The sequence below is a fragment of the Lepidochelys kempii genome, chromosome 9 (assembly GCF_965140285.1).
Source record: "Lepidochelys kempii isolate rLepKem1 chromosome 9, rLepKem1.hap1, whole genome shotgun sequence".
Taxonomy (NCBI): Eukaryota; Metazoa; Chordata; order Testudines; family Cheloniidae; genus Lepidochelys; species Lepidochelys kempii.
Window position 1 is genome coordinate 81,809,366 of NC_136388.1, and position 15,175 is coordinate 81,824,540.

Sequence of the window (15,175 nt, forward strand, 5' to 3'; positions counted from 1 at the left end):
CTTGATGAATATTTTAATTATTCAGCCAGCTCTGGAGTCTGCATGGCTGTAGAACGGCTCAGATAGCAAGCTGTGATGAACATTCATGAGGGTATTTGCTGTTTTTCATTGAATAAATTATTTGCAAATAACTAATAGGTTGGAAGCTCCATGGGGCAGGGACCATCTTCTAATTTATGTCTGTACAAGGCATAGCTCATGGGCCCTGATCTTTGACTGAGCACTCTGGGCACTGTTGCTATACAGATAAAATCACCACATCAGTGCTGTTATTTGTTATTCAGCTGGCTTTACTCTCAGCTTAGCCCTGGCTTTTCAATTCTCCATCTATTAAACATAAAGCACAAGGTAAACTCCGGAGAGGAAACAGCCGTGACTGGCTCTGGCTCTCCCTTCTCAGGTGACCCTGGCTCATTGAGTCACACTGAATGAACGGGTACGCTGCCTCTGCTGCCCCCTGTCCAGCGTAGTTCACTGAGCACTGCCCACTGCGCGCTCAGCTCAGAAAGCAATATGTGACGCCCATGCTGGCTGCCGAGTTAAGAAAGGCAGGTAAAGCATGGAGCATCGCCAACACTTCCCCTTCTCCCCCCACCACTAATGGAGCTGGAATAGTGTGGCAGAGCTCCGACCTTGTCTCAGGGGGTCCCACGCTTCCTGGCGGATTACGCTAGCCTCAGAGGCTCACTGTGACCCTCTACGTAGCCCTTCTCCCTCGCGAGGCAAGGGTCACAGCCTACTGAGCCATTTTCATCATAAGCCAGCAAGGAGGTTGGTGAGAGAACTCCCACAGTCTCTGTTGTCCCTATGGGCTTATTCCAACATAGTTTAGCCTCCTGTCCTGACAGGGGCCTGTCTTCCTCTCCCAGGAGGTGTTTCTGTAGTGACGGGTTGGGGAGAACCCAGGCCTGCCCTCTACTCCGGGTTCCGGCGCAGGGACCCTAATAGCAGCAGTTGTTGGCAGCCAACCTTTTACTGCCAGAGTTGCTACATTTCACTGGGCCACTTCCCCACAGCTCTCCTGCTTCTCTCTCTCAACGCCTTTGTCACCCTTGCCTTAGGGCTCCCTTTCCAGTGACTTGAGGGTGTCTTCATTACCCAGCCCTTCAACCACACTTCCTCTCCCCTAGCTCTCCCTAGCCTGACTGGAGTGAGCACTTTTATAGTATCAGAGGGGCCTTAGAGTCAGGTGTTCACATTAGCTTAACAGTCTCACCTGTCTCTTTTCAGGTTAATTGGAGTCAGGTGTTCTCATTAGCCTAATGGCTTCAACTGACTCTTAGCAGGTTAATTGGAGTCATACATCCACCATAGCCTGGAGCAGCCCCTGCTCTGGTCAGTCAGGGAACAGAAAACTGCTTTTCCAGTGGCCAGTATATCTGCCATCGACTACTCTGCTATACCCAACTGGCCTGGGTCTATCACAATAGTTATAGTTATATCAAAGGCAACCCTCCTAGTGGGGACGCAGCTTGTACCAGCCAAAGAGTTCTTTACTCGTATAGTTTCTACCAGTTCCCTAAACAAAATAAGTTATACCGGCAAAGGACCTTTTGCAACTATAACTGTGTCTACGCTAGGGCTTTTGCTGGCATAGCTATTTCAGTAAGGGGGTAGTTTTTCTCCACACCACACCTGACATAGCGAAGGCAGCAAAAGTATAGACCAGGCCTAAGAAAAAAATTAAGCCGCTAAACCTTATGGTTGGGAAGATAGCCTTCAAAATGTTAAACCAATGTAAAGCAGGCAGGGATGCCTGTTGGACTCTGCAGTCAGAATGGTTATGAGAGCAGACTGGATTTCCCCAGTTTATCACAATGGGACGCTAACTCTGCAGCCTAATGAGGATACTTTAAATGTCAATGATGTTAACTGTTTCCTCCTGAAAAAAGAAAAGGAGGACTTGTGGCACCTTAGAGACTAACCAATTTATTAGAGCATAAGCTTTCGTGAGCTACAGCTCACTTCTTCAGATGCATATCGTGGAAACTGTTTCCACGATATGCATCTGAAGAAGTGAGCTGTAGCTCACGAAAGCTTATGCTCTAATAAATTGGTTAGTCTCTAAGGTGCCACAAGTCCTCCTTTTCTTTTTGCGAATACAGACTAACACGGCTGTTACTCTGAAACTTGTTTCCTCCTGAGCATTTTAGCAGAAACATTCTGGCTAATGAATCTTTTTGCATTGTTGTTGGATGCAGGAGCTGATATTGGACAATCCAGTTGTATCCAGGTTTGCTAAGCTCGGGAGTGAGGAATTCAGCCCCTCGCCCCCAAGTTTAAACTCACCTCTGCCTTTACCCTAGGGGAGGGAGAGAAGAGATGCATCCTCTCTCCAGAGCCAACCATTTTAACTACCTCCTAGTTGGCAAAGACAATTCCCACACCCCCCTGGGAGCCAGAAGTTCCTGCAGTCCGCTATGCAGCTATCAAAACATGACAACTTCTGTAAGGCAGTCATGTGTTTCAATGCAAAAATCTGCAGCACACTGAAGATCTGCCATGAATTGAATTGGATAACAAAATAAATGATGATCTAGTAAACCTGGCAGCAGGGACAAACAAGGGAGAGGGCTTGGGGACAGTTGTGTTGTGCATAATTCTAAGGCATCATTTAGCTTGCCTACAGCCCAGGACAGGAGGCTATGCCAATGGGTGTAATATCAGGATTTAGCCTGGTGCATTTGCCTGGTATTTATACATTGACAAATTATGGACACACCAGTCACTGTCCAATATATTGATAGTTAGATTGAGCGTTGTAATTTTCCCCCCTCACTCAAACCCTAATAATGCGATCAAGTGTGTTCAAAGGGAATGTAACCAGCTAGAGCAGCACGCAGGGTGTATCAGGGATTGGATTGTTTGAATATCTGTTTTGGAAATTAGATCTGACTACGAAGAGGTGCTTTGGCTTTGCTGATTAGCTATTGTACTTAAACCAAAAGCCGGGGCTCTGGTCTCGCTTTCTAGTGTTACATTTGCATATTTTTTCATTCCCCACGTCTCCTTTCCGGGGACAGGCTGCGCCCTTTCTCAGCAACATGTATATAAAAAGTAAGCTGCTGCAACCAGAATCTGCAGGGCCCATGTGACTGAGCACTCGCTTCAGGTACCGGCCAGAGATTCTCCTGTGTTTCAGGGGACACACGCTCAGTGAATGGCACAAGTTTTAGTAAAGACATAGACAACACTTGGAGCAGTAAATAGCTATCCGTACCCGGTACACACTCTTATTTAATGCCAATTGTTATAAGTAGAACTATTCTATATTAAGTGTCCGGAACCCTATAGATTGCACTAGTATTACTCCTGTGATTTGCCCATTGCTATTAAATATTGTAGCATGTATCTTACAATGACGGGCACTAGCTATTTAGCTATTTATCTGTTTGTCTAGGCATTTAAACTGCATTCATCACCTTGCTATCGGATTACCTGGACACTCCTGAGTGTTAAGAACCTCAGCCCATTCTGTTCATGGTGATTGCACAGTCTCAAGCAAAGTACCTGGATCTTCAGCCTGAGATGTGAGCAAAGTGATTCCCCTTTTGAGGATAACCTTTGTCCTAAGCCATGCTGGTTTGCAAGCAGGGAGAGAAGATATAAGGAGCCCTACCTGCACCCCACGTAATCTGCATGGCAGAGTCTCAGTAGAGCCACAGCTCATATACCTGTGTGGCCTACAGGTAAGGGTCATGTCTAGTCTATTACTTACCCTCAAACTGGCTAATGCATATGCTGCACTCTACATCAGCTACTATCCAGGGCACAGTTGGCACCTACTCAAAGAGCAGCACAATGCACTTGACTAAACATACCTTATCCCCCGAGAGGAATTCTAGGTTTCCTTTCTGCAGAGAATGCAACTAGCCGAGTCTTCACTCCCCTTTTCTTCACCAGCCAAGGCAGCAGATTTTAATGCTGTGTAGGTAGAATAGGTAGATGGATAGTTTACCAAGCATTTTGGGATTCTTTGGGATTAAAGTTGCTAGATAAATGTTCGCTATTACAAAGAGGAAAATCACTGAATTCCCAAGAGAAGGGACTGCAACAGTATGATTACTCAGCTTCACCGAATAGGGGAAGGCAGATCCCAGAAAGAAAAAAATTGCTTAGAACAAGATCCTGAATTAGTCTAATAAGGAATGAGGGGCTTTGGAGAACTCAGAGATAAATAGATTAAGAATAATCTTATGCCTAAAGTGGGACTCAGGAGATCTGGGTTCTCTTCTCAGCATTGTTGGAGACTTCTTCTGCAGCCTCAGGCCAGTCACATCCCATCTCTGTAGTTCAGTTTCATTGACAGTTCCATCTGTCTCTCTGTTCTAGGGTTTTCTATCAGACCCATCTAGTTTCTAAGCTGGGGTCATAATTCATGCCTACTTTACAGGGTTCTTGTCAGGCCATTTCATTTTATAAAGTGCTTTTAAACCTTCAGATGGAAGTCATAGAGAAGTGCAATAGAATATTATTATTCGCGTTGCTTGGTGCGTAATACTATAGTTAGACAACACGGTGGTGAGGATGGTATAAATGGTAGATAGATCAAAGATCTAATTGCGTGCTCTCTGTATCGATCTATACCAGAGGTTGTGATTGCCTAATATTGAAGAGAAAGCATGTTGGGGGTTTTTGCTTCTAATTGGCCATGAGTCTGTCTGCCAAGTGCTGAGCACCTTCATCTTCCACTGTAGTCAATAGCAGATGAGAGAGTTCATCATTTCCCAGGAGCTGCTCATCTCCAGGTTCGTCTTGTATTGGAGACATTACTCAAGAACTGTTTTTCCTTATGTAAAGATTGCCTTGCAGAGCTGCCAATGTCTCTGGGAACCTGGGAGGGAGGGGGCACAAGCCATGTCAGAACCAATCACACTTGTTAGCGCTGCCCTGGGGCAGTCTGATGGATGCACCTGGGTTTTAGTGATCGTTTTTAACTGTTCTTTGATTGTTTTACAGAATTTGATACTCAAGTCTAAATATAAAAACAAAGCTCATGGTGCCATCAAAGGCAATTCTGGGAAGGCAGAATCATGTGCAATAGCCTCTGAAAAGTCCATCCAAGAATGCAGGTGATGTGACTTTACAATTATAGGAATGAAGATGTCTTCCCTCATACAAACCCATGCATGTAATAGCATGTTGCTGTAGGCCAAACACTGAGTCCTTATTCAGCCCCAATCAAATTCATGTGGAGGTTTGCCTGAGTTAAGGCTTCAAGATTTGCCCCCGTATGTTTAAAGTGGGAGCTCAACACTGTAAAACAATCCTTTCATATCTCTTGGAGCTTCTGCTTTTAGAAGCAGACTCCATCTTGTGGTCCTGTTCTCCCCTCCCACAGACAAATCCATGGGCGGGCTGACGGGGGAGGAGGAAGTTCTATGGAGTTCTCCTCATGGAGTTTCCTCTGAGTTCTCCTGTGTGAGGAGGAGAGGGTTTGCTCACCAGAACTGGTAGCTCCCCCACAAGATCTGCTAGAGGGAAAAAGGCCTCTGTGCACAGGCCTGGGGTGCTTCCTCCATAGTGTGCGGGCCCCTGAATCCCCCTCTAGCTCCCTAGCCAGGCTCTCCCCAACTGGTGATGCCTGCTCCTTCCCCAAGATGGGAAGTTCAGTAGATGAATCAGTTCCCCTCATGTCTTTATCCTGAGGGAGGGAGAATTGCACTCACGCCACTTTAAAATCATCCACTCTTTCTTCAGTCAAATGGTGCTTGCCTCACTCCCACAGTGGGACCTAACAACTTCAGTGGGACTGAGATTGAATAGACTGTAAACTCCTGGGGGCAGGTACTGTCTTTTTGTTATGGATTTGTACAAGGCCTCGCACAAGGGGGTCCTGAGCACCAATCAAGGCCTCTAAATGCAATTATAGCAAAGATCAATAATAGCAGCGCAATTTGGACCATTATCTTATCACAGGAGGCTGTCGTTGCAAGATCTGTCAAATATTCTTTTACATCCTGCCCTTCCAGTTTTACAGTATAATTACTGTTAGTGTGAGTGTATTCATTCAGCTTGCTTATTTTGGTTTCCCACTCTCTTTTTCATGTTCCCTTTCCCTCTGCACATACCAGCCATGTAATCACATGAGCAAAAAACTCCAGACAGGAGACTATTAAATCTATGTCAGATACTCCAGAGATAGGCCTGGCATGAGAACCTAGATGCATAAAATGATTCTTCTAGGTGAAGACAAATCCTGCCTCAATTAACTTCAAATCATAATACTGCCATGAACCTGATCAAAAAGATCTAAAAATCTGCCCTAAATAGGAATTTACTGTAAATCCTATTTATTATTCATTTCATTCATTATATAGAGGTAATCTGCATTATTTTGAAAACTAAGAAGTGTTAGGTAGCCAGTATTTCTTACTATTGTTAATAATAGTAAGTAATATATTAGTAAGTAAGTAAATAATCATAAGTAACTGTTACTATTGTTAATAATAATGATTATTGTTTTAGTTTATTCAGTATGGTTACATTTTAAAAGTATACATAAATGAGCCCAGATTTTTATTTGTGACATTAAAATATTAAGAAAATACATGTTTTATCTTGTATTGTTGATTTGTGTTCTTGGCATTCCTATTTTAATAATACTACCTACTGTATGGATTATGAAACGACTCATGTTATTAAAAATCATTATGCCTTTTGGGGTGTTCTTTGTAGGATGAGTACCATCCAAATAGAATATCTAGGGAGGAAATTTGTTTATACCTTCCATTGTAGCAGTGCGGTGATATGAAGCAATATTTTGTAGGGGGGACACTGCAGTTACAGTATATCACATCCTCTGCCACCACCTTCCCCCTCCAGGTCCCCCCGGCTATAAGGTTGGAATACAAAAGACAAGGAGCAGAATAAGCAAATGCAACACTAAATATTCTCCCAGTATTTCTCCATTACAATGCATGGCAGTCTGTCATTGTAGCCAACCAATATCATTTGCAGGTTCCCCCCCACTAAGGGTGGCAGACTGCGGCATGTCAAATTTGACAGCATTCTTTCTTGTCCAAGCACAAAAATATTAGACTTTAAATACAGTCCGTCTCAAAGAGGATGGGGAGGAAATATGCATATTTCTGAGCTCTAGACTGTAGCTTTTACTATCTGTGTAAAAAAACAAATCTGCATCTGTGTGTACATGCTTTCTGAGCAAATGTGTTGCACGTACAGATAATTGTGGCTGGTGTAGCACTGATGTTTTTTGGGCTGGCTTATACAAGGCATAATAAACTCACCCACTCACACACACAAATATATGCAAACACACACACATAGACACATAAACACATGCATAGGCACAGCTACATATGCTTTCAGGTTTAATATACACTGTATGTTCAGAGATCAATTTTTGTCAGCCAGATGACAATCCATAATAATTTCTTTCTTCGCCGATGTACAGAATACATTTTTGACCAGCTTCCTACTAAACCATTTGGGGTTTGGTTTGGGTTTTTGAATTGCCTTTGAATTGCTCTCTGGGAAAAATGGTCTGAAGGGCATTGCACTTGGTCAAATTACAGAATAGATAGGGCACAGTATAGTCACTGCCCATCAGGCAACACAAATATTTTCATCAGAATCAGCAGTAAAAATATATCTTCTCCCTTTGTTATGTCTTTATCTTGCCCCAGATGCCTAGGCAGGCATAGCAAGCTGTAACCCAATCTACATCCGCAAGATGCAGGTGTGAAAGATTTGACCTTGGGGGAGGTGTGTCCTAGTGTCTCTGAAATCTTCTGAATGAAATTCCAGAGGATTGTATGTGCGTGTGCCTCTCTCGCTGTGTATGTGTATGTGTGTATCTCCTCGTGTATGCGTGTGTATATGGATCAAGGGAGGGAGGCTAGTTGTTATTCTGATCACAGCTTCCCTGATTCACAGACTTGGAGCTGATCATGAATATAAGTGAAGACTTTGACGTCAGAGTTGAGATATATCAGCAGACCCAATGGGGCAAGAATATTAAGTGCAAGTCAATGCCAGCAATCTGCCAACGTTATTAGCAATGTTAACCAAGGAATGAGGCTTAATCCCAAGGACTGGAAGGACTAGCACGAAAAAAAGGGGAAAGCTGATCAGCAAGGATCAAACAAAGGTAAAACATCAGAAATACATGTCTGCCTATGTTGTTGCATGTGTTTGACTTCTCTTCTGCGGGCTAAGGAAGGGGAAGGGTGTTTGCGTTGTATTGAGTTTGGAAAGCAAGCCAGCTAGAAGGTGGCCCTTTCAATATTTTAATCCTAGCGCTCTGGTAAATTGCATTATGGACAGCACTCTCAGGAGCAGCAGCAAAAACCTTGACGAAGAGATTCCGGACTAAACCATCTGTGTGACCTTTGCAACTTTTGTTTTCATAAGAGTGAAATGTGAGACGATATATACAAGGCTTGGAGGAGATGTGATGGAGGGGGGTGAAAGGGTTCCTACTTAGTGCAAGGGGTTTACTATGAAAGAAAACCATGTTTAATGCAGCTGAGATCCTGCAGTTTGCCGCCAGCAGTCCCTGAGTGCACCGGTATTAAAAACAAGCAAAGTTAATGCAGAATATTTCTAGTCTGTAGCCTTCACTGGGATCCGATTTAACCAGGAGGTTTCCTTAAGTATGAGGCTTGCCTGGCCAGAAATAATATATTTTTATTTATTACTAACAAAATTATTGTGTCAGAAAGACACATTTACAACAAGGGACCAGATGATGTAACCATTACTCTGTTTAACCCCCAAATTGCTTGTCCCCAAGTGTTAGTGTTGGAATCGGTCTGATCATGCTATGAATCTGCAGCTCTGTACCGTGCCTGATGCAACCGTCTGCCTTTTAATGGGAACGCATGCAACGAGCATTGTGACGGGTGAATTATTGACACTCAGCCTTGCTCACCTTCAGCTGTTCAGACGGAACCCGAGATCAGACGAATCCCCCATCTGTTCATTCGGGGGAAAGGAAGGGGAAATAGCCAAGATGGGGAGGAAAATAATTTTATTCAAAGATCGAGCCTGGTTTTTTTAAAAAAAAATAAATAAAAGAAACGGGTTTGGGGGTGTTTCCTGCGGCTGCGTTCGCGCTCGGCTCCCAGAGGAGGGTGGGGGGTGTGCCACCGGGGAATGGCCCAGGCAGGGTACCGGTCTTTTAATCCTGTCTGTGTCCGATCAGTCCCCATTGCAACCGGCACTGGGGATACTGGGGGCCAGGCTGGGACAGCGGGTCTTGTCGTGTCTCTTGCGGGCGGCCCCGGGCTCAGGGGTGGATAGTCCAGGCTCTTTCGATGCTGCTTTCACCCTTGTCTCCTCTCTCTGTGTGTCCCTTGTGCCTCCTCTCTAGCGATGCTCCGCAACCCCGCAGCAGCTGCGGCCGCCATGGAGGAGCAGCTGCGGCAGCAGCAGCTCCTGGTCCTGCTCAATGCCTCCTCCAGGCCCTTCCCCAGCAGCAGCAGCGGCAGCAGCATCTGGCCGTCCAACTCCTCTGCCTCGGAGCCGGTCACGGCGGCGGCGGCGGCGGCGGGAGGAGGAGGCGGAGGCGGAGGCGGAGGAGGCGGAGCGGTCAGCCCCTGGGACATCGCCCTGTGCGCCACGGGCACGGCGGTGGCCTGCGAGAACGCGCTGGTGCTGGCCGTGCTCTTCTACACGCCCAGCCTGCGGGCCCCCATGTTCCTGCTCATCGGCAGCCTGGCGCTGGCCGACCTGCTGGCCGGCCTGGGGCTGGTGGTCAATTTCACCGTGCAGTACCTGCTGCAGCCGCCCAGCGCGGCCGTGGCGCTGAGCGCGGCCGGGCTGCTGCTGACCGCCTTCTCCGCCTCGGTCTGCAGCCTGCTGGCCATCACCATCGACCGCTACCTGTCGCTGTACAACGCGCTCACCTACCACACGGAGCGCACGCTGACCTTCACCTGCGCCATGCTGCTGCTCATGTGGCTACTCTGCCTGGGCGTGGGGCTGCTGCCCCTGCTGGGCTGGAACTGCCTGCGGGACCGGGCCACCTGCAGCGTGCTGCGGCCGGTGACCAAGGACAACGCGGCGGTGCTGGCGGTCACGTTCCTGCTCCTCTTCGCCCTGATGCTGCAGCTCTACCTGCAGATCTGCAAGATCGCCTTCCGGCACGCGCAGCAGATCGCCGTGCAGCACCAGTTCATCGCCACGGCGCAGGTCACCTCCACCCGCAAGGGGCTCTCCACCCTCTCCTTCATCCTGGGCACCTTCGCCCTCTGCTGGGTCCCGTTCGCCGTCTACTCGCTGGTGGCGGATTCCAGCTACCCCGCCGTCTACACCTACTCCCTGGCCCTGCCCGCCACCTGCAACTCGCTCATCAACCCGGTCATTTATGCCTTCAGAAACCCGGACATCCAGAAGTCCCTGTGGCTGGCCTGCTGCGGGTGCATCCCTTCCACCTTCTCCTCCAGGCCCAGGACATCCAGTGATGTATAAGGGTGGTTGGCCGCCCGGATTGTCAAATGGTTTCAGGCTCTCCTCCTCCGCGGCGTTATGATGTGTTACCACCAGCAGGAGGAATCCCAGAGCGACCCGCGTCTCCTTCCCTGGAAAAAGATGTCAACGAGAAAACAAAAATAAGAGTGGTCTCCTTTAAAAAATGCTTATTTTCCTACATATTTTATTTATTTTTTATTTAAAAACAACAACAAAAGACCAAAAAAAAAAAAAAAAAGATCAGCGCTTGATGCTTTTTTTCTCATCTCGGTGTAATGGAAAGGGGGAGCAGCACGTTTGCCAAACCTGTGGCCCGAAAATGTTCAAGGGCCCAGGGCAACTCTTTACTTATTTCAAGCCTCCCAGCGAGGGCCAGGCCGTTGGGAAGGTCTCGGTGAGGAACGGGGAGAGACCGCGGGCCAACTCTCCCTTGGCCCCACACCAGGAGTAACCCCACTGAAGTCACTGGGGGTCGCCCCAAGTCAAAATCCTGTCAAGTGCGGGGGGGAAGTCAGGCCTGGGACGTGGGAAGAGAATAAGATAGTGCCCTGCTGTTTAGAGCCCGGCGCAGATCTGATGCTGAGGGCTCGGGGCAAGATCTAGAAAAACGTGTACAATATTTGCTTGCTGTTAGTTTGGGTTTGTTTGGAATGGTTAAAAAATGACCATATCCAGGGGGCTTCACTTCAGGGGGGTAGAGGGTTTTGGTGGTGGTGGTGATTTTTTTTAACTATAATCAGGTTTTGCTCTGCTATGCAATAATAAAAGGGACATTGTGAGATGCGGTAACCTGCCAATATTTTTCATGCCAGACCGGTTCAGCACCACGAGGTCTGGACAGCTCCGTGAGAAGTGGTAGGAGGACAAGTGGCCTGTCTTACGATTTTATGTTTATTTTTGTAAAAAAGCACATGGAAGTCAAAGATTTACATAGGCCTCTTTAAGCGGGGGGGGGGGGGGGGAAAGGAAGTACGATCCTGAGTCAGGAACAAATGAGGTCCATTCCCCTTCACTTGCTGTCCTAAACAATTGTATAGTGTTGCTATGTGCTGTTCAGCTGCTGCATTGCACCTCAGAGGAGGCTGCATTTCAGTGGTGGGTGAAGTGATGCCTGTATATTTATATCTCCTTTGTTTGTGAAGCACTTTGAGAACCTGCAGGATGAAAGGCACTTTAAGGTATGATTATTATTTATTATTACAATGTGAGAGTAAAGAGAACTCCTTGCTGAAAAATATGCTCACGGTGCATCATCAAATCTAAAGGTGGGAGGAAAGGACCTTTTAGGTTATTTAGTTAATCCCCCTGCCAGGGAGATGAAAGCAGTGGAAGAAAGTCAGAGATGAGGTTTTCTTGACATTGGAACCTAGGTTAATCTTTCACTTATTTCAGTGCAGGCATAACACACTGTCTTTAGCGGCATTGTTAATATAGTATGCTGATCTCGCATACTGGGTGTGGGGAGGGAGGATATGATCCAAAGACTGATATTCTGAATGAGGTTGGTTCTTCTAAAGGGAAGCCTACATCATCACGTGTCTTGTTCCCGAAACTACGAGATTAACTTGCTTCCATAGAGAAGCTACGCTAGCCTCCCGCTCCTCTACTCTATCATGTGCTTTGTCGTGTTAGTGAGAAAATGATGAAGTGTCCTTCGTCTTGTGCTGTATTTTGGCCAAGAAGTGGAATAGTGCATTCCTTTAAAAACAGAATAAACCTTCAGAGACAGACGGGGACTCTGTTCTATAGGAGAAATGTCCAGGGTTGCCTCTTGGGTTGGGGGTTTGTTTTACCACCTATTCTCTCAGTGCACTGCAAGGAAATTGCTTTGAAGTGTGACCTGTGATGTCAATGCTCCAAATGTGTTGCTCTCCCTTAGAAAGGAATCTGTGCTACAAACGCCAGAAAGATCCCTCTTTCAAACAATAGCCTACCCCTGCAGCATCAGTTGCAAACCTGGCTTAGGTTTATATTATATAAAAAGACCAACAACAAAAGAGAGAATATCGCATGTAAATATTATAGTTCCATGAAGGACAAAGTGTCCAAATTTTATGTCTGAATGCAGGTGAACCAATCGTTTATCTATAGAACTGCGCAATGAAGGTCTCTTTCTAGCTCAGCAAAGCTCACTGCACATGACAAAACTGTGAATCTCAAATGTGTGCTTTGGGCCTGGACTTTTTTTCTTGCTCCTAAAGGTGTCCCAGCTTTTCAGGTTTTTTATGAGGAGCAACGTACAACATGCACAAATTCTAGTCAATATTTTTACAATTTTATTTAACGTTTTTGCTGTTCATTTATTTATTATTCTGTTTCCATGGTTGCAGACAACTTCCTGCAGTTCCTAAATGTGAAGACTCAATGCAGAGTTAATTAAAAACATTTCAAAATAATGTTTTTATACGATTTGATCTACAGGGCAGGTATTTGTGTTTCTCTGGGCAGCTCATTTTGTATTTTTAAATCAAATGTAGCATTTAAACATTCACTCTAGGCACACAGTTAAAATGAACATCTTACATTTTCTTGGATTTTCAGTTGATTTCCTTTTATCAAAGGTTTTGATTTCAGAATTTTCCTCATAAGGAGTTTAATGGTGTGAATGAAATTTAATGATGTGAATGAAATTTACTCACTTTCCAGGGATTTGTAGATTAAATATGACATAGGTGCATAGCAATCAAAGCAAAATAATGAGGTTTTTTTGTGGCCCTCAATGTCAGACACTCAGAGGAGGAGTGTTACATTGGGATGTAATTAGATAAAAGGAGGAAGTTACTGATTGTAAACCACCATGGAGAAGTCAGAGATTATATGAGCATGTCCTCTAAAATACTGTTACTGGCCAAATCTATTTCTATCCATTGAAATCACTTGGCTAAATTCAGGTGCTTACATTAAATAGTATCCTACCCTGCTCCGGTGGTGCTAATTATGGAATAGGTGAATGGAATTCACTGTGGAATTCCTTGAAAATAAGGGTATCAGGATCTGGCCCAATGAAACTACACCAGAGGTAAATTTGGACCCAGATGTTTTGGATAAAGATTTTAATCTAGTTCTTTCCTTGTGGTTGTCTCAGAGAAGCAACAAGAGATGTTCAAAAAGTGCTAAGTATGTTTCATGAAGAATTTCTAAAACTCTTCATTTGAAAATTCACAGAAAAATTGAAGTTTTCAAATTTATATTTTTCAATTTCTGAATTAAAAAGATTAGGTTGGGGGGGTGTTTGTTTTGTTTTTCCTTTTCGCTCCCCTTTTCCTTTCTCCCTCCCTGACCCCACCTTTATCACTGGAAAAATGAAAAAATGAGGGAAGGACTGGAAAAAGGAGGATAGAAAGGGAAAAAAACCTGAAGTCCCCCTTCCAAGTTTGTTTTTCATTGAGTTGTGGAAATATCAGAAGATTTCTTAAAAAATTTGCAGTATGAAAATAGTCCATTTTTGTTGGAAAAAGTTTTAAACTAAATATTTTGACCAGCTCTACACTGCAGCACTCTTTGTCAATATTTATTAAGGAGAGCTAGGTTAATTATTGGAAATATTTACCAAGTTAGTAAAGTTGTATGCACAATGATAACACAGTGATGGTCTATTGTCTTTCAAAGCTGAGTTCATGGAATGTGTTTCTACAAAACACTGGGCATGATTCTGTTCATTCTCACACTGGTGTAAATCAGGAAAAAGTCCACTGAAGTCGGTAGAGTTACACCAGTGTAAAATGTCTGGTGGAAGAGGAATATAAGGTAGATAGGGCCTGATTTATCAGTGGATGCTTTGTAGCACTCTAATGATGCCAAGCAGCTGTAAACACAGTTTAACTAGTCTGATGAGCCAAATTTACAGCTGCTTTGCATTATGGGAGTTGCACAAAGCAACTGGAGTGCCCTGGGGAATCTGGGCCATTGCTTATTGGCAAGGATCCTCCTGTTGGATTTAGTCCGATAAAGAAACCAAAACTGACACAAGCTATTTGAAGTGCTGAGGTATTGAGAAGCGAGCTCTGCTTTAATTATTGTCATATTAATAAAGGATAACAGTAGATAACAGTATAAAGGGCAGATCCTCAGTTGGTGCAAACTGGCATAAATCCTTTGACTTCAGAACAGCTAAACTGATTCATGACATATGAAGATCTGGCTTACTTTGGAGGGACTGCTCAGTACGTAGTCAAGGTTATTTATCCACTAACATATAGTTAACACTTTGCATATCAGAGAGAACATAATGCAGAGCTATATCTATTAAGGTCAAATGATTAATATCACGAAAGTTTTGATTTCTCCAGAGGACCAAATCCTTGCTTCTCCTTTCCCACCTTATTCAGTAGCACATGGATTTTGTTTGACTGTTGTTAAGGTTTCCACCTTGTTCAGAGTGAACTACTAATTCAGTTTTCAACAGATGAACCGTGCCTCATTTAAACAATTGGTGAAAATGACCTCTCATCATTCCCTCCTGGAATGGGATGACTTACCTACCAAAGATCGCTGATGAGCAGGAGCCCCCATGTCCATCTCTGGGGCAGAGCCGGCTGCCTTTGGGAATAGGAAAAAGAACAATGCCAGCAAACCTAAGTGTAGGTAGGAAATCATGGGCAACATTCACAATCAGGGACATGCCTCCCCTATAGCCAGGTTCTATGCCCTGGACCTATTTCCTCCATCCTCTTGCTGCTGCATATAGCTCCCCTCTGCATGGATGAAGTCTTTCAGTGTGGGGAGCCAACACTGCGCA

At 45.0% G+C, this 15,175-nt stretch overlaps 1 protein-coding gene across 1 annotated transcript; it reads left to right on the plus strand.

Moving 5' to 3' along the window:
- Nucleotides 1–8,650: 8,650 nt before the first annotated feature.
- On the plus strand, nucleotides 8,651–11,361 carry LOC140917721 (G-protein coupled receptor 12). Its single transcript, XM_073361102.2, has one exon. It carries the CDS (start codon nucleotides 9,340–9,342, stop codon nucleotides 10,435–10,437), a length of 1,098 nt encoding a protein of 365 aa, XP_073217203.1. The 5' UTR covers nucleotides 8,651–9,339; the 3' UTR covers nucleotides 10,438–11,361.
- The last annotated feature ends 3,814 nt before the right edge of the window (nucleotides 11,362–15,175 follow it).

Bases quoted from the DNA above. Each gene is read 5' to 3' on its own strand.
- LOC140917721 (XM_073361102.2), top strand. From the start codon at position 9,340: ATGCTCCGCAACCCCGCAGCAGCTGCGGCCGCCATGGAGGAGCAGCTG.